The following is a 27,371-nucleotide window of genomic DNA, read 5'->3' as shown; positions in this document are numbered from 1 at the left end:
CTGGGGCTCTGACCACATTCAGATCCTGGTTGCAGTCTAGGCCCCCCAATAGAACTGCAGGGTCCCCCCCACCTCAGCCCTGTGGCAGAGGGGGGCACATATGGTCATTCACAGACCAGGTGGGTGGACAGAGCCTCACACACTGAGACCCTTGTGGGAGTGTCCCAAAAGCTCAGGAAGCACCCCCAAAAACAGGCTTAGGCTGGGAAACTGAGAAAGCAGAGAAATAAGAGGAACACCATTGAGAAATATTTTGCATATGAGTCCAAGAAGGATCAAAAACACTCAGTCTAAAGATGAGGAAGCACAAGCTCCTGCATCTAAAGATTCCAAGAAAAACAGAAATTGTGCTCAGGCTATGACAGAGCTCAAAAAAGATTTTGAAAATCAAATGAGGGAGTGAGAAGAAAAACTGGGAAAAGAAAGGAGAGAGATGCAGGAAAAACATGAAAATGAAGTCACCAGCCTAGTCAAGGAAATCCAAAAAAATGCTGAAGAAAATAGCATGCTAAAAACCAGCTTAGGTCAAATGGATAAAACAGTTCAAAAAGTTATTGAGGAGAAGAATACTTTAAAAAGCAAAATTGGCCAGATGGTAAAAGAGATAAGAAAGCTCTCTGAGGAAAACAAATCCTTCAGACAAAGAAAAGAACTCAGGGAGATTGATGAATTTACGAGAAATCAGGAATCAATACTTCAAAACCAAAAAAAATGAAAAATTAGAAGAAAATGTGAAACATCTCATTGAAAAAACAACTGATATGGAAAATAGATTTAGGAAAGATAATTTAAAAATTATTGGAATACCTGAAAGTCATGATCAGGAAAAGAGTCTTGACATCATTTTCAAAGAATTACGACAGGAAAATTTCCCTGATATCCTAGAAGCAGAGGGCAAAATAGAAATGGAGAGAATCCACGATCCCCCTGAGAAAGAGATCCCCAAAAACCAACCCCTAGGAATATTATAGCCAAGTCAAAGAGAAAATATTACAAGCAGCCAGAAGGACACCATTCAAATATTGTGGAGCTGCAGTTAGGATCACACAGGACTTAGCAGCAACTACATTAAAAGCTTGTATGGCTTGGAATATAATATACTGGAAGGCAAAAGAGCTTGGAATGCAACCAAGGATCAACTACCCAGCAAGGCTGATTGTCTTCTTCCAGGGAAAAAGATGGACTTTCAGTGAACCAGGGGAATTTCAAATGTTCCTGTTGGAATGGCCAGAGCTGAACAGAAGGTTTGATCTTCAGATACAGGACTCAGGTGAAGCATAGAGAGGGGAGGAGAAGGGGAAAATATGAGGGACTTACTGATGATGAACTGCATGTATTCCTGCATAGAAAAATGACACTGTTAATACTCATATGAACCTTCTCAGTCAATAGAGCAGGTAGAAGGAGCTTTTATAGTTGAAGCACAGGAGAAACCTGAATTTGAAGATAAAATATTGTGTAAAAATGGAGTTAATAGAAAAAAAAGGGAAATGTAATGAGAGAAAGAAAAAGGAGAGGGGGAATAGGCCAAGATACTTCATATAATAAGATTTTTCTTTATTACAATGAGCTATTGCAATGATATGAAGGGGGGAAGGTGAGGGGGAATGAGGGAATCTTTGCTCTCATCAGAGTTGGCTAGGAGAGGAAACAGCATATATACTCAATGGGGTATAGGCATCTGGAGTAAGAAGGGGGGACAGGGGGAAGGGGGGGATGTGAGTGATGGAGGAGAGGATGGACCATGGGGGGAGAGTGGTCAGGTATAACATATTTTCTCTTTTACTTCTTGCAAGGGGCTGGGATTGGATGGCCTGTCTGGGACCATAGGGCCAGGTGGATGCTGGTCCTAAGGGGTGGTAAGGGGGCTCGGGGCCTCTTGGCCCCAGGGCCAGGGATCTGTCTGCTGCGCCACTCAGGTACCTTAAAGCAAAGTCAGAGTGAAAGGAGAGAGAAAATATAGTACATGGTAGTGGAGTAATATGAAAGGAGGGAGTTGTGATCAGCAATGGCAATGGTGGAAAAATATGGAAGTAACTTTTGCAATGGACTTATCATAAAGAATATGATCCACCCACAACAGAGTTGTTGGTTTTGGAACAAAGACTGAAGCACATTTTTTATTATTGTTGTTGTTTTGGGGGGGGTGCAGGGCAAATGGGGCTGAGTGGCCTGCCTGGGGCCGCATAGCAGGGTGATTGTTGGTTGTCTGAGTCTGGATTGGGACCCAGGTGCTCCTGGCTCAAGGGCCAATGCTCTGTCCGCCACCCAGCCACCCCTACTATTATTACTATTTTATTTTATTTTGTTTTGTTTTCCTTTTTTTTTGGTTTTTGCAGGGCAGTGGAGTTGGAGTGGCTTGCATGTCACACAGCTGAGTAATTGTTGGGTGTACGGAGCCCAGGGAGCCTGAGCTGGGCTTGGGTGCTCCTGGCTCCAGGGCTGGTGCTCTGTCCATTGCACCACCTGGCCATACCTACAATTATTACTATTTTTTTAATTTTAATTTTTTTTCTCTCCCCTTTACTTTATCGCTCAAGTGAGTCCATATTTTTTGGGGGGGAGGAGGTATTTTCTTTACTCTTAAACAATAATATTTTGTTAATGTATAAAAAAATTATTTGTACAAAATGAGAATAAATCAAATTAAAACTGCCTAACTAACCTGATAAATCAGCTGTTTAGTTACCAAGGGTGGCAGCTGGCCATTCAGTTGTGTAAACCATCAACCCAGACTTTAATAGCTATAAATGTTTGATACTAGAGGGCAACACTGCCAGGAAATCCAGAAGGATGTGGTCAAAGACATTTCAATGTGATTGGAAGACAGAGATAATTTAGGTACTGAGGTGATCATGGAGCTTTAAGTATCTAATTGTCATGATTTCTCTCTCATCACATTCAATTTGGATTAATGTATATACCACAGAAACAATATAAAGACTGACAAATTGCCTTCTGTGGGGGGTGGGGGGGAGGGAAGTAAGATCATATAAAAATAGTAAATCTCAAAATAAAATCTTTAAAAAAAAGTATCTAAAAAAAAGATATCATGGAAGGAAGGACTTCTGGCCAAGATGGTGGAGAGAAGACCAGGCACTGTGCTAAGGTCTCCTGCTTTCCCCTTAGAAACAATATGAAAGAAACCTCTTAACAGAAATTCAATTGACAAAACCTAGAAAGAGAAGCTAGGAGAAGAACACCTACCAACAAGGTCTGTCTCAGGGGACTATGCGTGAACTGGGAATGTAGAGCAGAGAGCCAGCCCAGGGGCAGCAGCAGGATAAGCCAGAGGACTGGCCTTAGCCATGGAGGCTTTGGCTGTGGGAATGGAGGTCTAGGAAGTCTCAGCAGGACTGGAGGGCGAGTTCCAGCACAGAGAGTTGCTGGATATTGATTGACTGCTCAGCTCAGGACTGTGAGCTCCATACTTTCAGTAGAGCTCTCTTCCCAAAACAAACACAATAACAGCCCCTCAAAACTCTACTGGTGGGAGACCTCAATGTCCCACTCTCAAATTTAGATAAATCTAACCATAAAATAAACAAGAAGGAAGTTAAGGAGGTAAATAGATTGTTAGAAAACCTAGACATGACAAACCTTTGAAGAAAGTTGAATGGGGATAGAAAGGAATATACTTTTTTTTCCTGCAGTACATGGCACTTACACAAAAATTGACCATATACTAAAGCATGAAAACCAAATAATCAAATGCAGAAAGGCAGAAATAATGAATACATCCTTCTCAGATCATAATACAATAAAAATCACATCAATAATGGGTCAAAGAGAGATAGACCTAAAACTAATTGGAAACTAAATAACCTCATTTTAAAGAATGAGTGGATCAAGCAACAAATTATAGAAAGAATTTATGATTTCATCCTAGATAATGATAATAACTAGACAACATACCAAAACATATGGGATACAGCTAAGGTGGTTGTCAGGGGATATTTTATATCTTTAAATGCTTACGTGAATAGATTGGAGAAAGAGGAAATCAATGAAGTAAACATGCAAATAAAAAATTAGAGAAAGATTAAATTAAAAAACCCCAATTAAATACCAAATTAGAAATTCTAAAAATTAAAGGATAAATTAATAAAAACAAAAGCAAGAAAACTTGAATTAATAAATAAAACCAAGAGTTGGTTTTATGAAAAAAACCCAATAAAATTGATAAAACTCTGACTAATTTGATTTAAAAAAGGAAAGCAGAAAACTGAATTACCAGTCTCATTAATGAAAAAAGGTGAACTCACCACCAATGAGGAAGAAATTAAAGTAACAATATGGAATTATTTTGCCCAACTGTATGCTGATAATTTTGATAATCCAAGTGAAATGGATGAACATTTACCTAAATATAAGTTGCCCAGGTTAAATGAAGAGGAAATTAATACTTAAATAACCCTATCTCAAAAAAAGAAATTCAACAAACCACTATTGAACTTCCTAAGAAAAAATCTCCAGAGCCAGACAGGTTTACAAATGAATTATATCAAACATTTAAGGAACAATTGGCTCCAATTCTATATAAACTGCTTGGCAAAATAGGTGAGGACCGAACTCTGCCTAATTCTTTCTATGAAACCAATATGGTGCTGATACCTAAACCAGGAAGAGTCAAGAGAGAAAGAAAATTATAGACCTATCTCCCTAATGAATATAGATACAAAAATCTTAAATAAAATCTTAACAAAGGGATTACAGCAAGTTATCACTAGGATAATACATTATGACCAAGCAGGATTTATCCCAGGAATGCATGGTAGGTTCAATATTAGGAAAACATTTAGTTTAATTAACTATATCAATAACAAACCTATCAAATCATATGATTGTATCAGTAGATGCTAAGAAAAACCTTTGACAAAATACAGTACCCATTCCTGTTAAATATAATAGAAAGCACAGAAATAAATGGATTGTTCCTTGGAATGATAAGCAGTATCTATCTGAAACTATCAACAATCATTATATGCAATGGGGATAAACTAGAGGCATTCTCAATAAGATCAGGGGTGAAATAAGGATGTCCATTATCACCACTACAATTCAATATTGTGTTAGAAACGTTAGCTTCAGCAATGAAAGAAGAAGAAAAAATTGAAGTAATTAGAATTGGGAAGGAAGAAACAAAACTCTCACTCCTTGCAGATGATATGATGGTATACCTAGAGAATCCTAAAGAATCATCTAAAAAAACTACTTGAAACAATTAGCAACTTTAGCAAAGTCACAGGATATAAAATAAATCCTCATAAGTCCTCAGCGTTTCTATATATATGAATAGCAAGATATAGCAGGAAGATCTAGAAAGAGAAATCCCATTCAAAATAACTTCAGACAATATAAAATACTTTAGGAATCTACCTTCCAAGGCAGGCTCAGAAACTCTATGAAAACAACTACAAAACATTTCTCTCACAATAAAATCAGATTTAAAAAACTGGGCAAATATCAACTGCTCATGGATAGGTCATAAAAATGACAATTTACCTAAATTACACTACTTATTTAGTGCCCTACCAATCAAAATTCCAAAAAATTTATGAATTAGAAAAAATTATAAGTAAATTCATATGGAGAAATAAAAAGTCAGGAATTTTCAGGAATTTAATGAAAAAAATGTGCAAAAAAAGGTGACTTAGCCCTACAAGATCTAAAATTGTATTATAAAGCAGAAGGCATCAAAACTGTCTGGTATTAGCTAAGAAATAGAGTGGTGGATCAGTGGAATAGACTAGGTGCAAAAGAGCTACAGGAAATGATTATAGTAATTTGTTATTTGATAATCCCAAAGAGTCCAGATTCTGGGATTAAAAACTCTCTCTTCGAGAAAAACTGTTGGGAAAATTGGAAGTCAGTATGGCAGAAACTTGGATTAGACCAGTACACTCTATGCCAAGATAATATCACCCTATACCAAGATAATATAAAAATGGGTACAGGATTTAGACCTAAAAGACAATATTATAAGTAAACTAGGAGATCAAGGAATAGTTTACCTGTCAGATCTATGGAAAGAGAAGTAGTTAATGCCAAGGAAGAGATGGAGAACAACATTAAAAACAAGCTATATAATTTTGATTACATTAAATTAAAAAGGTTTTGCACAAACAAAACCATTGTAAACAAGACTAAAAGAAATGTAGTAGATTAGGAAACAATTTTTACCACTATAATTTCTGACAAATAACTCATTTCTAAAATATATAGAGAACTAAGTCAAATTTATAAGAAAAAAATACAAGCCATTCCCCAATTGACAAATGGTCAAAGGATATGCAGAGATAATTTACAGATGAGGAAATCACAACAATCCATACTCATATGAAAAATTGCTCTAAATCATTACTGATTAGAGAAATGCAAACTAAAGCTTCTCTGGGGTACCACCTCATCTCTCCCAGACTGATCAATATGACCAGAAAGGACAATGATCAATGTTGAAATGGATGTGGGAAATCTGGAACACTAATGTACTGTTGGTGGCGCTGTGAACTCACCCTGCCTTTCTGGAGAGCAATTTGGAATTATACCCAAAGGCAAATAAAAATGTGCATACCCTTTGATCCAGCAATACCACTACTGGCTCTATACCCCGAAGAAATCATGAAAAAGTGTAAAAACCTCACTTGTACAAAAATATTCATAATTGCCCTGTTTGTGGTGGCAAAAAATTGAAAATTGAGTGAATGTTCATCAATTGGGGAATGGCTGAACAAATTGTGGTATATGTATGTTATGGAATATTATTATTCAATAAAAACCAGGAGGGGTGGGAATTCAAGAGAAGCCTGGAAGGATTTGCATGAACTGAAGTGGAGTGAGATAAACAGATCCAGAAGAACATTGTACACCCTAACAGCTACATGGGGGTAATGATCAACCTTAACGGACTTGCTCATTCCATCAGTGCAACAATCAAGGAAATTTTAGGGTATCTGTGATGGAGAATATTATCTATATCCAAAGACCAAAGACTATTACCTTTAATTAAAATTTTTTTTTAAAGAAAAGGTACCCTATGTAATTTTGCTATCTCATATATTTTTTCCCTTAAGGATATGATTTCTCTCTCAGTACATTCAATTGTGAGCAATGTATAGCATGAAAACAATGTAAAGACTATCAAACTGCCTTCTGTGGGGGTGGGAGGAAGGAAGTGAGATTGGGCAAAAATTTGTAAAATTCAAAAATCAATAAAAAAATAAATGAATGAACTAAAAAAAGATATTGTGGAGGAACTTTAGAAAATGTTTGTCTCAAGCAGGTAAAAGGGGAGTATAAATTCTTGGTTGGAGAGTCGGGAAGTCAATGATTGGCTCTTAATCACAGTGTAGCTCAGATCCCTTCTGAGCAGGGCAGGGGCACAGCAGGCCATTAATTAGAGTCCCAGCCCCAGTTCGGAGGGCAAAGTTCAAACCCAGAATGCTAGGTTAGCAGTCAAGACTGGGGTGGGCTACCCTAATGCAGGGAACAAACAACAAACACCTGAGATGCCAGAAAGGAAAGCCAGTGACCAGTCCTCCCTTCTCCACCACCCCTGCCCCTGCCAATGCCACCCCCGGCCTCCAACATAAAAAGCTTGGAACTATACCCCCCCCCCATGCCTCAGCAGCAGAGTTCATCTATCAAAACAATCCAAAAAACACAAAAAAGTTCTTTTTTTTTTTTAGGGACAGGAAAAATGCCATCTCAGAAGAGGAAAACAGTGACAAAATACCTACATGTGATACCTCAAGGGGGTTTATGAATTTAGATTTTCATAACCAAATAAGAGGGGAAGAAGAAAAATTGAGAAAAGAAATGAGAGTTATACAAGAGAATTATGAAAAACTGACTAGAGAAAACAATACATTTAAATGTAAAATTAGTCAAAGGAAGAGAAAAATAACTCCTCATAAAGTAAAACTGACCAACTGGAAAAAGAAACAAAAAAACTAACTGAAGACAATAAAACCCTAAAAATTATTTTTAAATGGAAACTGTTGACTCTACAAGACACGAGATTCCATCAAACAAAAAAAGGCTTGAAAAAAATGTAAAGTATCTCTTAGGAAAATAGATCCAGAAGAGATAATTTATGAATTACTGGTCTAACTGAAAGTCACAATCCGAAAAAGAGCCTGGACAATATCTTTCAGGAAATTATCATGGAAACTTCCCTAATAACCCAGAACAAGAAGACACAAATGTCTTTAAAATAATTCAATGATTATTCCCAGAAAGATATCCCAAATAAAAAGGAATTTAGTTCAGAATTCTCAACTAAAGGAGAAAATACTACAATCAGTCAAAAAGAAGCAATTTAAATAACAGATTCACATTCAGGATTACATAGGATTTATCAGCTTCAACATTAAATGATCAGAGGGCCTGGTATATGATATTCTGGAGGACATAGGAGCAAGGAGCAAGAATCAACTATCCTCCAAAATTTAGCATATTCTTTTGGGGGATAAGATGGATTTACAATGAAATAGAGGACTTTTAAACTTACCTTGATTCAAATACAAGACTAAAGAGATGCATAATACAGAGAGGGGGAAAATATTAGTCACTAAGATTAAATTGTCTACATCCCTATGTGGGAAGACAATACTTCTAACTTTTGACAATTACAAATCTCTTAGAATAGTTAAAAGGAGCATATTCAGACAGAGGGTGTGGGTATAATTGATTATGAAGTGATGATACTTTACATGATACTTTGGCTCATGAAGATTGTATTTAAATTGAGATGGTTGGAGAGTGTACTTGGAAGAGGTGTGGGTATAAGTTGATTATAATTTGATGATGCTTATTGTTCTTGAAAATTGTTTTCTTATGGGACAGTTGAGGGGAGTGTACTTGGCAGAGGGTGTGAATGAAATGATTATGGTGTGATGATTTTTATAAATCAATCAATCAACTGTTGTGAATTTTACTTCTATCAGAATAGTATACTTTAACAGAGGATGTGAATACAAGAGAGTTATAAAACAATTATGACATTAAAAAGATTATTCTGGTAGAAGAAAGTAGAGGCATTAGAAGATAAATACCACATGAAGAGTCTCACAGGACCTATTATAGTAAAGGGAAAGATGGTAGAGTGTGAGCACTGAGAAAATCTTATTCTCAACAGATTTGGCTCAAAGAGGGAATAACATATATTCCCAACTAGGTTTAGAAATTTATCCTACCTAGGGAGTAAGGTAATGATAAAAAGGAGGAGGAAAGTAAAAGTAAAGGTAAAATAAAAATAAAAAAGTGGAAAGGGGAAAGGGAGAAGGGAGAAGGAAAGGGAAGAGGGCTGATGGAAGGAAGGGATGATTGAGAGAGGCAGCAGTCATAAGTAAAACATTGGTAAGGAGGGATAAGAGGAAAAGAGAGAGAAAAATATAAATGGGGAAATAGGTTGGGGAAATAGGAGGGAAATACAAAGTTAATAACTGTGAATATAAATGGAATACACTCTCCCATAAAATGGAAGCAAATGACAGAGTGGATTAAAAATGCTACAATAGGTAGTTTACAAGCTAAAGAAGAGAGATGCACACAGAATAAAGGTGAAAAAAAGAGTTGAGCAGAATATGTTATGTTTCAGCTGAAATAAAAAAAAAGCAGGGATAGCAATCCTGATCTTAGAAAAAGAAAAAGCAAAAAATAAATCTCATTAAAAGCAATTAGAAATGAAACTATATCTTCTTAAAAGGCACCTTAGGCATCATATGTGCTTCAAATGGTATAAGCATCCAAAATTTTAGAGAAAAAGCTAAATGAGTTATAGAAAAACAAGGACAGCAAAACTATACTAGTGGGACAAGTCAACTTCCCTCTCTCAGAATTAGATAAATCTAACCACAAAATAAATAAGAAGGAAATTGAGGTGAATAGAATTTTAGAAAAGTTACATATGATAGACTTCTGGAGAAAATTGAATGGGGATAGAAGGAATATACTTCTCTGCAGGATATGGTACCTATACAAAAATTGACCATGTATTAGGGCAGGGCTGTCCAAAATGTGGCTCGTGGACAGGGCAGTGCAGTGCAGTGCAATTTTTTTGTAGTCCCTGTGGGTTTATTAAATGCTTTAGTAAATGAAGCCAAGCTGAGCCATCACAGAGCTCTCACTTAAATGGCAAATCAAAATACTTTGTCTATTGCTTCCATAAAAACTTTTAAAAGTAAGGTTGGGGGCAGGTAGGTGGCACAATGTATAGAGCACTGGACCTGGAATCAGGAGTACCTGAGTTCAAATCTGGCCTCAAACACTTAATACTTACCTAACTGAGTGGTCTTGGGCAAGCCACAACCCCATTTGCCTTGCATCAAAAAAAGTAAGGTTGGACAGTTTTGTATTAAGGGATAAAAATCTTAAAATCAAATGCAGAAAAGCAGGAAGTTTAAATGCATCCTTTTCAGATCATTATATAATAAAAATTACATGTAATAAATAGTTATGGAAACTAGAAATCAATTGGAAATTAAGTAATCCAATTTTAAAGAATGAGTGGATCAAACAACAAATCACAGAAAGAATGAGCAATTTCATCCAAGATAATGACAATAGTGAGACTTCATACCAAAACTTCTAGGATGCAACCAAAGCAGTTATTAGGAGAAATTCTATACCTCAGGGCAGCTAGGTGGTGCAGTAGATAAAGCACCAGCCCTGGAGTCAGGAGTACCTGGGTTCAAATCCAGTCTCAGACACTTAATAATTACCTAGCTGTGTGGCCTTGGGCAAGCCACTTAACCCCATTTGCCTTGCAAAAAAAAAAACCCTAAAAAAAATTCTATATCTCTAAATGCTTACATGAATAAAATAGAGAAAGAGGAGAACAATGAATTGGGTATGCAACTGAAAAAACTAGACAAAAAAAAAATAAAATGCTCAATTAAATACCAAATTAGAAATTTTGAGAACTCAAAGAAGAAATTAATAAAATTGAAAGTAAAAAACTATTATAAATAAAAACTGAGAGTTGGTTCTATGAAAAAAATCCAATAAAATAGGTAAACCTTGGTTAATCTGATTAAAAAAAGAAAGAAAATCAAATTATCGGTATCAAAAATGAAAAGGGTGAACTCACCACTAATGAGGGGAAATTAAAGTAATAATTCAGATCTATTTTGCCCAACTTTATGACAACAAATCTGACAATATAAGTTAAATGGATGAATATTTACAAAAATATAAACATTTACAAAAAATATAAAAGAAATAAAATACTTAAATAATCCCACTTCCATAAAAAAATGGATAAGCCAATAGTAAACTCCCTAAGAAAAATTTTCCAAGGCTAATTGGTGGGGTTTTTTTAGGTTTTTGCTAGGCAAGTGGGGTTAAGTGGCTTGCCCAAGACCACACAGCTAGGTCATTATTAAGTGTCTGAGACAGGATTTGAACTCACGTACTCCTGACTCCAGGGCCAGTGCTCTATCCATTACACCACCTAGCCACCCCACTAATTGGTTTTGCAAGTCAATTCTACCAAACATTTAAAGAAAAAATAATTCCAATTCCAAAAGAGGTAAAGATGAAGTTCTGTCAAATTCCATTTATGACACCAACATGATGCTGATATCTAAAGCAGGAAAAACCAAAACAGACAAAGAAAATTGAAGACCAGTCTCCCTAAAGAATATTGATGCAAAATTTTAAATTAAAATTTTTAGCAAAAAGAGATTACAGCAAGTTATTACTAGGCTAATACACCATAATCAGGTAGAATGTATACCAGGCATGCAGGGATGGTACAATATTAGGAAAACAATAAGTATAATTGATCATTTCATTTACAAAATTAATAGAAATAATATGATTCTCTCGATAGATCCTGAAAAAGACTGACAAAATACAGTATCCATTCCTAGAGAACATAATAATAAATTGAGTTTTCCTTAAAATGATAAGCAGTAACCATCTAAAACCATCAGCAAACATTATATATAGGGGATAAACTAATAATAGTACTTCCGGTATTGATCAGGGGTGGAAGAAGGATGCCCATTATCACCACTATTATTCACTATTGTATTAGAAATGTTCTCTTAGTTATAAGAAGAAAACTGAAGGAATCAGAATAGAAAATAAGGAAATAAAACTCTCACTCTTTGTAAATGATCTGTTGGTATACTTAGAGAATCCTAGAGAATCAACTAAAAAACTGTGAAAGATAGTCTCCCGTGAAGTTTCCTCAAAAAACCTTTTTCATACAGTTTCTGGGCTTTTGTCTAGGAAGGCAAATTCACAGGGATTTAATGTTTTCTACAGTTACTTCAAAAGGAACTTCTCTTTCTATCTCATTCTCATCTGAACTGATCAAAGCAAACACAGTTGAGTACAGAAATATATTTCATTCAACAGATAGGAGGAAAATGGGAGAAAAGATAAATTAGAGAGAATAAGGAAAGAGAGGGATTAATATCCAAGCAAAATAAATTCTAAGCTTCCTCAAAAATATTTATTATTGAGATAGCAAAGAATGGGAATCTAAGTAGTTCCTATTGATTGAGTAATGAGTGAACAAATTATGGCATATAAATATAATGGAAAAACTAATGATGCTATGAAGATGATGGTTTCAGAAAAAACTGGGAAGACTTGGGTGTGAACAGATTCCAAGTGAAGTGATCAGAACCAGAACAATTTATACAATAACTACAATATGTTCAAATAAAACAACTTAGAAAGAATGAGAAATTTGATCAGTGTAATGATCAATCATTCCAGAGGATTGAAGATTAAACATGCTATCCACATCTTTGAATGAGAAGTAAAGGCCTCAGAATACAGAATAAGACAAATTGTTTTGGACAAAAGCCAATGTGGAAATTATACATGTTTGTTACAGATTTTGATTTTTTCAATCTTCCTTTTAAAAATTCTGACATTCATTTTTTCTTTTTAAAAACATTTTTTAATTTCTATTTTTCCAACTACATGCATAATTTTCAACATTCATTTTATAAGATTTTGAGTTCCACATTTTTCTCTCTCCATCCCTTTTCTCTCCCCTCCTCTTGATAGCAGTAATCTGACAAAAGTCATGCATGTATAATTATGTTAAATATATTTCTATATTAGTCATGTTGTGAATGAAGACTCAGAACAAAAGAGAAAAAAACATGAGGGGAAAATTATAAAACAAATTTTAAAAATTGCAAATATCAACATTCATTTTTAAAAACTTTTGAGTTCAAAATTATTTTCCTCCCACCCATCCCTCCCATTGAGAAGAAATAAATATGATATTCATTATACACATGAAGACATGCAAAACATAATTCCATTTTAGTCATGTTGATGCAGACAACTGTGAATTTGGGAGATTTGTGGTTGGAAAAGGATTGTTATCTTTTGTGCTTTTAAATTTTGTTAATTCTGTCTGCTCTTGAGATGTAAATTGACTTCTATTGTTCCATTTTTAAATGTAAAATTTGTACTATCTCCTCATTCCAGTTCCAAGCCTTCACCCTTCTACCTGGTTTTGGTCATGTAAAGGGGGGGAGGGATTTTCCCTTTGCCCTCAGTGCCCAAGATAATGGGTAAGGCTATAAAAACCTGAGCTGGACCCCTGCTCCAGTCAGTCCCCTCTCTGACCCAGTCAGCCTGACTGTTCTCTCTCTCTCTCTCTCTCTCTCTCTATCTCTCTCTCTCTCTCTCTCTCTCTCTCTCTCTCTCTCTCTCTCTCTCTCTCTCTCTCTCTCTCTCTCATCTCTTTCTCTCAATCTCTGTCTCCCAAGCAACCTCCCCTAGTCTTTTGTTATTTACTCTGTCCTCAAGGTGCTTGTCCCCACTCCAGGAGGAGAAAAGTTTTAACATGTATAACTTGCAATATTTTATAATAAATTCTGAACCCTTTTAAAATTCCAGGGGGCACGAGAATGCCTTCATTTTTCAGTAACCCTCGATCTCTATCTTTATTTGAGGACCCTAATTGTTATCAACAACGTTACCAAAAAAGAAACAATCTGTTTCAAACTGCAGTCAGAATTCTCTCTCTGTATGACAGTATTTTTCATCAGGAATCCTTTAGAATTGTCTTAGATCATTGTGTTGATCAAAGAACTAAGTCTTTCCAAGTTTATCATCATTATTGCTATTACTGTGTACAATGTACTCCTGGTTCTGTGCATTTCACTTTGCACAAAAGTCTTAAGGTAATAGATTGTAAATTCATAGAATTTCGAACTTAAAGACACTGAGGAAATTATGTAGCCGGAGGCAGCAGGTAGTACAGTGAATAGAACACAGGTCCTGGAGTTAGGAGGACCTGAGTTCAAATTCAGCCTCAGACACTTAATAATTACCTAGCAGTGTGACCTTGGGCAAGCCACTTAACCCCATTGCCTTGCAAAAAAAGAGAAGAAAGAAAAGAAATTATGTAGCCTGAACCTCCTTTATTTATAGACAAAAAAAGTGAGATCCAGTGATGCTAAATAATTGGGGATGGCTTATGAGATTAGGACATGGAGAAAAGAAAAGGAAAGAATGGGAACATGTAAATAATTAATGAGCATGGAGCAGTTCAGTACAAAAGACTGCTATAATTACTTTCTCCATCTGTTTCCTTTCAAGGAAGTTGTTAAGTACTAATTCTCTTGTGTTGATTTCTTCATCCAAAAGTAAAGAGAAAACAAGGTTGGTTATTTTTAATTCCTCCTGCAGAAACATTAAAGAAGGAAAATATATTAATACTAATACATGTTGAAACTTAATAAAATCTGACCCACTCTTCCCACTCCCCATATATATAAACAAGATTTTATTTAATTAAAAAAGTTGCTATTTTTTAAAGATAGAAACTGAAGACATAAAACAATACCACAAATACTCCATTTAGATGGTTATATATTATAAACAGCTGAGGGTGTGAATGGAAGAAAGGAGGAACAGACAGAAGGAAAGAGAATGAAGAGGGAATTGTAAAGTACTTGGAAAACTTTCCTTTTCACATCCAAATCTGATCTATTCTTCAAGGCTCAACTCAAGTTCAGCTTCCTCCATAGAGCCTTCCTTGACACCTTTAAATCTTAATAATCCTTCTCTTCAGGATATCTACAACATTTATTATCTTTATTATCTATAACATTTTCACTGTTATTATATGGTGATATTACTTGGTGGGTTTTTTTTTTTTGTATTTGATATATGTCCTAGAACTAGACTGATAAATTTACAGAGAAAATTTATATTTAATAGTTATTTTGTATCTTTCACTGAGTTTATCATAGTGTTGAATTCAAAACTTTAAGGTTTAATCAATCAGGAGGAGAAAGACACTGAGCTACAAACTGAGCCATAGAAAAACTGAAACCATGGGCTATGGGAGGCTCATTAGCGTGTAAGAATTGCTAATTGGTAAATTACTACAAGACTCAAAGGCACTTAGCACCTTGTAATCATTGTATTTTGAAATGCTTCTTCTCTAGATTTCTTAAAGCTAAAAAACCTATAGCCTTTTCTCATCCTAATTGACCTACCTGCAGTTTCTGGCACTTTCAACTACTCCCTCTTTCTGAATACTATATTTTCCTTCATACTGCAATGATACTCTCTCCTTGTTCTCTTTTTGTTTGATCATACTTGATGTCCTTGGGAGATCTCTCACCTGCAAGTATCAAGCATGAATCTCTGAAGCTTTAGCCTGGAGCCTTTTTTTCCTCTCTCTGTACTCTGTGAGAGGTTTTATTAGCTTCCATGAGTTCAAGTATCATTTCTAATCAGAGATAGATATAAATATGTCCAGTCACAACTGCTTAATCAATATAATTCTGCATCACCAATTTCTTGAATATATTCACCTGGATATTCCATAGCTATCTCAAAATCAATATGTTCAAAACATAACTTATCTTTTTTCCTAACGTCTTCCCTCCAAACTTCACTGTTTCTATAGAAGTTCTCCCATCCTTATAGACAAATTTCAAAAACCTGGAGTCATTAGAATCTTCTCTCTCCATTTCCTATCTTCAATCAGATGACAAGGCTTGCATGTTCTTTCTCTATCTCTACAATCTTCGTTTTCATGACTTGCCTTTCTACTTACAGAGCCACAAGACTATTTTATTCCTATCAACTCTTTAGGGGACTATTATAATTTTAAAAAATTTCTCCTTCCTTCTAAAGTATCCTCTATTATTAGCAATGTAATCTTCACTCCATTCCTCAAAATTCAGTCCCAGGTGTCTCTAGGGTAAAATAAAATAGTATCACTCACATTTGAAATCCTTTGTAGCCTAGATATGATGTTATTACAAACTAATTTTTTCATACATTCCATGTTTCAGTCAAAATGGTCTATGAATTAATCCCTGGATTTGATATTTTATATATCTTCTCTTCATTTTTGTCAGGAGTTGCCCCATGCCAACACAAAATTCTGAGATTCCTTCAAGGGTTCACTCAGGTGCCAGTTTCTATTCAAAGCATTTCCTTATACCCTCAGTTTTCAGTGATTTCTCTTCTCAAATTGCTTGATCTTTATATATATTATCTGCTCCCAATTGAATCTAAGTTCCATGAGGGCAGGTACCATTTTTATCTGTGTCTTTGTATCAAATGCTATTCAATTTTCTAGCTCAGAAATATGAATAAAAGAAATTAAATTCATATGGTTTACTACCCTTGGTTTACAGGTTCATGAGCTCTTCATTTACCTGGTTGATAACCATTTCTGCTTCTACCTTCCTCTCAAAGAGATTTCTCAGATTATTATCAAAGGTTTGTGTCATTTCTTGAATAGACCCTTGGATCTTCCTTAATTCAGCATCCAGTGACTAAAATAAGAAGCAATAAATTAATACTTAATAATGTTACATGTTTCAAGGTAATAAGACAACCTGTTAGTCAATTTCAACTCAATCTTCCAAATGGATAAAATTGACTGGATGTATTCACTGGATAGATTCACTAAAGTTTGACATTTGACATTTCTAGGATAGTATTGGCTTATGAGTGCCATGACAATTTTGGTAAGCTGTTTGTATCTCATAGGAACAAGGAATACATACATACATACACACACACACACACACACACACACACACACATATATATATATATATATATATATATATATATATACTAATTCTCTTGCATTAATTCAAAAGATGTTTTGCAGTGATTTTCTAGTTGTTTACAATGGTATGTTTGGTCATTCCAATATTTCTGTAAACTAAGGAGCAAAGTTTCTTCTTTTGAATCTCCAATAGAACATAGTCCAGAACTAGGCATCCACTGATTGTATTAAAAAAATTCTCAAGAAACAAATGACAATCAAATATTAAAAATCTCTACTTTAATAAAGTCAAAGATCAATCTCAGTGGAACTTTTAAATCTGGTTACTCAAATGAATTTGTGATCTAATCTATGTGGGTACTCCCTCTAGTGATGAGATCTATCTTGTGCAGTTGTTGCCTATATAGATATTCCATAAATTTGTCACAAGGGATCCATTCAATGTGGTGAGGGCCTTCCTTTCTTCTCCTGACATAATGAAAATATTAGCTGCGTCAAAGGACTCTTCAATGGATATCCCTCACTCTTGCCACATGTCCAGTCTATCTTAATTTTCATATATATATATATATATATATATATATATATATATATATGTATCCTCCCAATTCTGATAGTATAGAAGTGATTCTGTGTTCTTGGAAGCTGTAACAGCCTAGAAAAAGTAGGGTTTTTAATCGTATTTTGCATGTTCTCTTGCTATCGGTACAGAGGTCTGTATAGAGAAGCTCAATCACTAGGAGGCCAGCTATGTCAATTCATGTCTTTAAATATTGTCATTGGCTAAAAAATTAATTTAAAAACATAATTTATGATTATACTAATAAACAATAGGAAGAAACAAAACTCACATTCACTAATACATTACTATGGGATGGTAAACACCAGTAGAATGTAAACTGGACATGTATCAGGTGATTAATAAATGCTAGTTATTTTATTGACTAGCCCAATAAATCTAACTTATTCCCAAAGCACTGACATATATACTAGTTATCATTAATGACATATTTGCTAAGAATGAAAAGCCATTCTAAATACAGATTGCGCTGTTACTTTACTGTTACTTTCTCTTTTAAGAGAAAGGTTAAGTATTTATACTGGGTGAGATTTTTAAAAATTTTTTTATTTAAAATTTTTATTTTAATTCCAAATTTTCTCTTTCCCTTTACTCCTCCCCTTTCTAACAAGACAAGAAATACAATATCTGTGTGTATTTTTATTTATATTAGTCTATACTTCAAAGGTCTCCTATTGAATTTAATTTTTATTACATTATGGACTCCCCATTTAATATTTCTGCTTTCAGCATTTGTTTGTAAGACTTTTATACCTAATACATGGTCAATTTTTGTGAAAGTACCATGCATAGTTGATTTAAAAAAAAGTTCTACTCTCATGCAATATTCTTCAGAAATCTATCATTTCTAATTTTTCTAAAATTCTATGTATTGACAACTTCTTTATCATTTATTTAATAATCAGATTTGTCTAGATCTAGCATAGATTTACTATTTCCTCCTGTAATTCATTTAATTTTTCAAGTGATATTTTACACACTGGTTCTAAAATATTAGGGCAGTTTTTTAAAAAACAATTTAATCATGGTTTTCATGTGGTCTTTTTTTTTTCTTTTTTCAAGGCAATGGGGTTAAGTGACTTGCCCAAGGTCACATAGCTGGGTAATTATTAAGTGTCTGAAGTCAAATTTGAACTCAGGTCCTCCTGACTCCAGGGGCTGGTACTCTATTCACTGTGCCACCTAGCTACCCCTAGTCTAATAATTCTTAATTATCTCTCCTTTATCAATTTTTCAAATCAGTTGTGTTTTCAATGATATATTTCACATTTTCTATTTTTTATTCTTTTGACTTTGTTTTATTGTTTCTTGCTTACACTTGACCATTTCTCATTTTGAAGAAGCTATTTTCTTCAAGCAGTCAATTCTCTTTTCAAAATTTTCTTGAATTGCTTTAATTTCTCTTTTCATTTTTTCCTCTGTGTACCTCAACTTAAAAAAAAACACATGTTTTTGTTCTTTTTGTTTGTCTCTTTCTTTAGCTCTTCTCTGAATTCTGGTTGGTCTAATCTACATGGTTCTTTGAAGTTTTACTCCTAGATATTTCCCCATTATTGTCTTCTTTTGTTACCACAGAAGATTTTTATGGTCAGGTTCATTTATTGTTGTTTGCTCATTTCTCCCACCTCTTTTTTGATTTTGGGCTTTATGCTCGAATTAGTCTTTGCTCCTCTGGGAGGATGAGCTTCTGTAGCTCAATCTGGGTTTCTGTAGATTCTTAGTAGGTGGGGTGATCAGGGGAGAGGTCTGGTCACTGCCCTTCTCTGTCCTCTGGTCCTTATTTAGATAGAGCCATTGCTCCTCTCCATCTATCTCTGTACATTGGGCATGTCAATATTCTTGCTGTTGTTGCTATAGTTACTGCCCCCAAGGTCTAGAGCCAGTTCCACTTCTACCACAAAGTCATAGCCCAGTGTTCATAGAACTGTGTAAGCTGCCCAAAGTTGAAACAATGACTTTGATTTTTGGGTGGCTTTCTACTCAGAAGTCAATTTGATATTTTCTGTAGTTTTTCTATAGGAGAGGTTTGGGGAAAGTTTGACAATTATTACTCTTTGTTCTGCTGTTTTGACTCTGCTTTTTGTTTTCTATGTCTATCTGAAGAAGAAAACTAGCAAAATAAACCAAAAAGGAAATTACCATGGTGATGGTAATTTTTTGAGGGGGTGGGGACATAATTTTATTGATCACAAAACTGAACACCATATATTTTCTACAATTCTTTTATTTTTGGATGTGAGTGTCCTCTGAAGCAAAGAAAAGTAGGGCTCTGTGGTGAGGTAAAAAAGATCTGAGTTTCTAAAGACAGAAAGCTTTCATTTTTTGTTACGAGCATCAAACTGGGTAATATTCCTTTCCCTCAAAATTTTCTACTAGAAAGTTTACCTACAAAAGCCTCTAAGTAGGTATGGAGACCATGATAAAGAAGCATGTGAAACCAGTGTTGGGATGCCAGAACTCAAAGAGGAAGGCTTTATTGAATGTTCCTATATCAAATATTTTTAGACGTCCCCAAGAAAATCATACTAGTCCTGCTACTTAGATGTACAGGGAAAAAACTCTTCAGGCATCACTGGCATTCAAATCCCTTTGATCATTTTTATCTTCATATATTAGAACCATTTTCTGATGAAATACATCAGGACTAAGTTAAGAACTTCAGTGGAAAAGAAGACAGCTAAAAAAATTGAGATAGAAAAATTGATCATAAGACATAATAGCATAAGACTGACAAGTAGACATGTTCCATTGGACACTGTATATGTTACTTTTTTTCAAAAAATAAATAAAACCAGCATATTTTCAAGAAAACAGCTTCATATATGACTTACATATATACTCTTTGATTTAGTGGGCATATCCATCCTTCTCTTGAGTCCTCTACTCCAAGAGAAAGTAAATTAATCCTGATCTTAACTGAATCAAAAATGTGGGTTTTTTAAAAAAGCAGAGATACACCAAAACAAATTGTATTTGATTTTCCCTTTTTTTCTGGATCATTTTTGTTGTGAATGATCCAAGTTATTAAATTCAATAGTCTTCTTCATAAAACATAAGATTACACATCTTTGAGAAAACAAAAGTTATAAAATTGTCTTTAGAGTAACCTCTAAGGCACATGAATTTGAGATTTGAAAAGCATGTTTTTAACATATTCCCTCTTTCTTCTGACCTTTTTATATTTCTCTTTTTCATCAGTTAACTCTTTCAATTTTTTCTCATAGTCTTTAGCTTGTCTCCTTTCTTCTTCATTCCAAATTTCAGGTATTTTATGGCTCATAAAGGAAGGTTGAGGAATTACCTAAAGATAGAACAGAGAATCACACAATCCACTAAATATGGCATAATGACAATGTGCTTAAAGCAGTGAGAAACAGGTAGTAACAAAGAAACCAATCTCCAACCAACCATCACTGGAGGCAACAAGCAAAATCTCCCTGGATTCAATTAAAATGACAAAGAAAGTCTGTGTCCTTGATTGTTTAGTTCCTTTTGGCCAATGAGTTGTTTATTATGATCTTTCTAGCCTGAGCTTACTAACATTTATGACAAGGGATTTTTGTTTCAGAGACTTTATAGTAGCACTAATGGAAAATTATTATGTATAAAATTATTAATACAGCATTTCTCATGCCAACAAAATACATAGATCTCACTTCTTGAAAATCAATGCTAAAGTGTTTATTAAAATGTTGGAGTTTCTGAAAAAGATTTTTTTTTTAGAGTCTGTGTCTTCCTATTTTGGAAGTGCAGTGGCTACTCACAGCCTAATCTGAATACTTATGTCCATGTGTGTATGAATATAAGAAATGAATACATGCATGCTTGGTTTTCTGTCCTGGTTGCTTTGCCCCTTCCTATGCATCTTGGTGGTCCTTCCTTCCTGGGTGCTCATCATATTTATGCTGAATTCAATCCAGATACCTAATTAACTCAGAAATCTAGAGTCAATCTACCAGGCTCAGTCCTCTCTAATAGAAGGAATTATAGGTGTGCCACATTACATTCTGCTGAAATCACTCAAATTGTATGAAATGCTTGCTTTTTTAAAGAATTTTATAAAACTCATTTCCATCTAGGAAAAATGGTGAATTTTAAAATCCATATTTCTCACTTTCATCTTTTTTATTCTACCTTCCATGATTAGACAGAACCATTACCATCTTCAAAATATCTTCTTTCTTGACTTCCAAAACTCCATTCATCATTTCTTTCAAAGCCTGACGTCTTGAATCATCTCTCTGGAAAAATAATAAAAAGTAAGAGGAGAATAGAAGGTAGAAATTAAGACATTCAAATTCTAGTAGCAATAAACTAAGACCATAGAGTCAAAACTTATGGGTGTGTGCTGGCATGTGCATGGGTGTATTTTGAATCAGACTCTTCCCAAAGCATTTCTCACAGAATTACAAAATATTTTATGATATATTTAAAAGCTAATAATTTAAGTATGTTTATAGAAAAGACTGTGTATGATTTAATAATATGCCATACCATTGCTAAAAGGCGTTGTTTTAATTCAAAAGCTGCAGCTATTTCTGCTTGTTCTTTTTCCCATGGAGTAAGGTATTTTTCAAATTTAATCTGAAAAGACAAATTTTCACTTCATTTCTCTTAATCATAAAATTCATAAAATTATTCATAAAATTCAAACTAAAGTTTAATTTTTTCTTGAATGTTTTTTTCCTGGTGGAGTCAAGACATTTAAGTTCTAATTTTAGCTCTGTCTCTTAAGTACTTGAAGTTTTTAGGGAAAAGAGCTCCCTTCTCTGCAAAAAAAAAAATGAGGAAGACCTTATAAGAGATGTTGAAATTCCCATTTCTGGTATTTCACAATAAAAATGAAAGGTATAAGGAAATCTTTATCACTTTGATGAACTCCCCACAATCAATCTAATATGCCCCAAGCTTTTGACTCAAAAATTCCTGGGGCATCAGCCCAAGGAGAGAAAGGAACATAGAGAGACTTGGTGCTTGGTTGATTCAGTTCAAGAGAATGAGCCCTGACCTTAGGCACATCTTCTCTGATCTAAAGAGGTCCACTATCAGGAGAGCTTGCTCTCTAGGACTTGCTTTATGCCCTTCTTATGAGGAAGATAGATTAATAAAGAATGTGTAGCTGAAACATTATGTAATGATTGGCTAAGAAAGACTTAGCTCTCCTCAACAATACAGTGATCCCAGACAATCCCAAAAGACTTTGGTGGAAAATAATATCCATATCCAGAAAAAAGAACTCTTAAGTCTGAATGCATATTGAGGTTTGCAATTTTCAGTTTTTTTGGTTGTTTTTGTTTCTTTCTTTCCTGTGTTTTCTCTTTTGTTATGATTCTTCTTTTACTCCATGACTAATGTGGAAATTTGTTTAACATGATTGAGTATGAATAATCTATATCAAAATGCTTACTGTCTGAAGGAGGGAGGAGGAAAAAGAGGAGGGAGAAAAATTTAGAACTCAAAATCATAAAAAAATGAATGTGGAAAACTATCTTTACATGTAATTGAAAAAAATACCATTATAAGAATGTGTGACTAAGCAGGCAATCCACAGATGAGTAGGGGACTGGCTGGAGGAGAAAAGAGAAGAGAGGCATAATGAGATTTTTCTCTTCTTCTTCCTTCAAAAGTATGTTGCGAGCCTCCTTCTGAACTCAAAGTAAAAAAAAAAAAAATCTAGCCCCAAAATAAACTTAAACACTGTTACTATGCATGTGCTCCATAGCTAGATGATGCAGTGAACTGAGCCTAAGAATTAGGATGACCTGGTTCAAATTGGATCTCAGATAATAAATGTGCAACTCTGAGCAAGTAACAGTTTCTTCATCTATAAAATGAGGATAATAATAACACCTGCCTCCCACGGTTATTGTGAGGATAGAAATCTTAAGCTCAACATGTCCAAAGTTAAACCACAAGTCTCTCAGCCCCTGGGCTCACAGTCTAGGCATCTTCCTCATTCCTCTCTCTCTCCCCATGCCTTTTTCTCATATCCAATCTAGTGCCAAGGTCTTTCGATCTCAACTTTGCCTGCTCTGTCCAATGTGTCCCTTTCTCTCATCTGATAACACCACCTCCTGGATTCTACCACAATGGTTTGCTAGTGGGTGTGCCCTCCTCAAAACTTTCCCTCCTCCAATCTATCCTCTACTGAACCACAAAATTGTGGGACCATATCACACACCACTCAAAACTCTATTGCTTCCAAGATAATATACAAAATTTCTTGCTCTGGGCATTTTCTCTGACTGACCTGTCCCATATACTTAGGATGGTCTCCCTCCTCATCTCCACCTACTGCCTTCCCTGGTTTCCTTTAAGTCCCAGCTGAAATCCCATCTTTAAAAAGAAGTCTTTCACAACTCCTTTTAATTCTAGTGTCTTCCCTCTGATAATTTTTTAAATATTTTATATTTTTAATATTTTATTTTTCTCCAATTATATGAAAAACAATTTTCATTTTCATTTTAAAAAAATTGAGTTTCAAATTCTCTCCTTCCATTTCCACCATCCTCATTGAGAAGATAATTTGATATGGGTCATTTGCAGTCATATAAAGCATATTTCCATATTAATCATGTTGTGGAAAAAATAGACCAAAAACACACCCCAATATAAAGTAAAGTATTTTAAAAAGTATTCTTTGATCTGCATTCATATCAGTTCTTTCTCTGAGACAGATAGCAGTTTTTCATCATAAGTTGTTTGGAACTGTCTTGGATCATTGTATTGCTGAGAATAACTAGGCTGATCATATTATATTACTATCTATTACTGTATATACTGTTCTGGTTCTGCTCATTTCACTTTGTATCAGTTCATGTAAGTCTTTCTAGGTTTTTCATCATTTCTTATAATATATATATATATATATATATATATATATATATGTATGTGTGGGTACATTTTTATTTATATACCATAACTTGATAAGCCATTCCCCAATTGATAGGTATTACCTCAGTTTCAAATTCTTTACCACCATTATGGACATGCTAGAAATATGTTTGTACACATAAGTGCTTTTCCTTTTTTTAAAGTCTCTTTGGGATAAAGATTTGCAAGGTCAAAGGATATGCACAGTTTTACAGAATTGTGGGCACAGTTTCAAATTGCTCTCCAGAATGGTTAGATCAGTTCACAACTCCACCTACAATGCATTGGTCTCTTAATTTACTCATATCCCCTCCAATATTTATCATTTTACTTTTATTAATCAACATGCTGGATGAGGGATGGTAATTTGAAGTTGTTTTTATTTGCATTTCTTTAATGAATGGTGATGTAAAGAAATTTTCATGATTATAGCTTTATTTTGCCTAAAAAGTTATGTTTCTATCCTCTGATCAATGGGGACTCTTTTATAAATTTGACTCAGTTCTCTATATATTTGATAAATACTGCTTTTATCCGAGATATTTACTATAAATTTTTTCATAGGTTTGATTACTATTTCCCTGTATCTTATTTTCACCTTTTGTCCAGGTCTCTCCTGTCTCTCCTCTTTTGCTTCTGACTACTATCTCCTTTAATCTGCTCTCCCTTTTATCACTCCCCCTTTCTCTAATGCTCTTCCTCTTCTACTTTCCTATAGGGTAAAATATATTTCTATACCCAACTGAGTATGTATGCTTCCCCACTAACCTCCCCCATCTTCCCCTCCATTGTAAAAGTTCTTTTGCATCTCTTTTTACATGAGATAATTTGCCCAGTTCTACCTCTTTCTTTTTCTCTCTTCCCTTAATTTTATTTTGTAAGAGATCAACCCTTCATATTCAGCTCCTACCTGTGTCTGTGTATACTCCTGCCCTAAAAATGAGAAAATTTTTAGGAGTTAGGCATCATCTTCCTTTGTAGTAATATTTAACCTTTTTGAATTCCTTATGATTTATCTTTCCTGTTTACCTGTTTATGCTTTTACTTGAGTTTAGTATTTGAATTGTCTATTCAGCTCTGCTCTTTCGTCTGGATAGTTCGGGAGTCCTCTATGTCATTGAATGCCAATTTTTTCCTTTCAAAGAGTATGTTAAATTTTTATGGATGGTTGCTTCTTGGTTGAAATCTAAGCTCTTTTGCCTTCCAGAATTTTATATTCTAAATCCTATGATCCTTTAATGTAGAAATTGCTAAATGTTGTGTTATCCTGACTATGGCTTCACAACAAATGCATTAGTTTCTTTCTGGCTGCATGCAATATTTTCTCTTTCATCTGGGAGCTCTGAAATTTGGCTATAATATTCCTCAGAGTTTTCATTTTGGAATCTTTTTCAGGAGATTTCAGTGTATTCTTTCAATTTCTATTTTACCCTCTGGTTCTAGAATATCATGGCAGTTTTCCATGATAATTTCTAGAAATATGGTGTTAGGCTTTTGGTCCAGGCTCTTTCAGGTAATTCTTAAATTATCTCTTCTCACTTTTGTTTTCCTTTCCAGGTGCTTTTTTTTTTTTTGCAAGACAAATAGGGTTAAGTGGCTTGCTGAAGGCCACACAGCTAGGTAATTATTAAGTGTCTGAGACCGCATTTGAACCAGGTACTCCTGACTCCAGGGCGGGTGCTTTATCCACTACACCACCTAGCCGCATGTCTAGGTTTTTTTTTAATTGAGATATTTCATATTTTCTTCTATTTTTCCATTTTTACTTTATTTTTTCTTAATGTCTCATTGTCATTAGTTTCCACTTTTCTACTTTTACTTCTAGTTTTTTTTCAAGGCAGTGGGGTTAAGTGGCTTTCCCAAGGCCACACAGCTAGGTAATTATTAAGTGTCTGAGGTCAAATTTGAACTCAGGTACTACTAACTCCAGGGCTGATGCTCTATCCACTGTACCACCTAGCTGCCCCTACTTCTAGTTTTTAAAAATTTGTTTACTTCCATTTCCCCTCTGATCTACTTTTTTAAATTATTTATTTTTTTAAATTTATTTATTCTTATTTTGTACAAATAATGTTTTTTATACATTACTAAAATATTCTTGTTTAAAAGTAAACATAATACCCCTTCCCCGCCAAGAAAATATAGACCTGCATAAGCAATAAAGGGGAGAGAGAAAAATTAAAATTAATAATAATAAAAATAACAACAACAACAACAACAACAACAATAATAATGATAGTAGGTATGGCCAGGTGGCGCAGTGGATGGAACACCGGCCCTGGAGCCAGGAGCACCTGAGCCCAAATCTGGCCCCAGACACCCAACAATCACCCAGCTGTGTGACCCCATGCAAGCTACCCCAACCCCAATGCCCTACAAAAACAAAAGAAAAAGATCCAAAATAAAATAAAAAAGTAATAATAATGGTAGGGGAGGCTGGGTGGCAGACAGATCACTGGCCCTTGAGCCAGGAGCACCCAGATCCAAATCCGGCCTCAGACACCCAACAATCACCCAGCTGTGTGGCCTCAGGCAGGCCACCCAGTCCCATTTGCCTGCAACACTCCCCAGAAAATAATAATAATAAATGTGCTTCAGTCTGTGTTCTAACACCACTAAGTCTGTCATGGGTGGGTCACATTCTTTATAAGTTCATCACAAAAGTTACTTCCATATTTTCCCACCATTGCCATTGCTGATCTCAACTCCCTCCATTCTTACTTCTCCACTACCATGTAATATATTTTCTCTCTCCTTTCACCTTGTCTCTGCTATAGGGTAGTTGATTGGCACAGCAGACAGATTCCTGGCCCTGGGGCCAAGAGGTCCCGAACCCACATACCACCCCTTACCCAGCATCCACCTGCCCCTATGGTCCCAGTCAGGCCATCC

At 34.9% G+C, this 27,371-nt stretch overlaps 1 protein-coding gene across 6 annotated transcripts in view; it reads right to left on the bottom strand.

Moving 5' to 3' along the window:
* Window positions 1-27,371, bottom strand: part of LOC141521312 (cilia- and flagella-associated protein 43-like) — a 234,056-nt gene that overhangs the window by 28,082 nt on the left and 178,603 nt on the right. For all 6 annotated transcript variants that reach the window (XM_074233758.1, XM_074233761.1, XM_074233760.1 and 3 more), the window contains 5 exons: window positions 22,101-22,190; window positions 21,767-21,847; window positions 20,779-20,907; window positions 16,665-16,784; window positions 14,560-14,667 (listed from right to left, as the gene is read on the bottom strand). In XM_074233758.1, the coding sequence (XP_074089859.1) occupies window positions 14,560-14,667; window positions 16,665-16,784; window positions 20,779-20,907; window positions 21,767-21,847; window positions 22,101-22,190 (528 nt within the window). The remainder of the gene's footprint in view (window positions 1-14,559; window positions 14,668-16,664; window positions 16,785-20,778; window positions 20,908-21,766; window positions 21,848-22,100; window positions 22,191-27,371) is intronic.

Source organism: Macrotis lagotis, chromosome 4, assembly GCF_037893015.1.
Source record: "Macrotis lagotis isolate mMagLag1 chromosome 4, bilby.v1.9.chrom.fasta, whole genome shotgun sequence".
Taxonomy (NCBI): Eukaryota; Metazoa; Chordata; class Mammalia; order Peramelemorphia; family Peramelidae; genus Macrotis; species Macrotis lagotis.
This window is presented reverse-complemented; position numbering and strand designations above follow the sequence as displayed.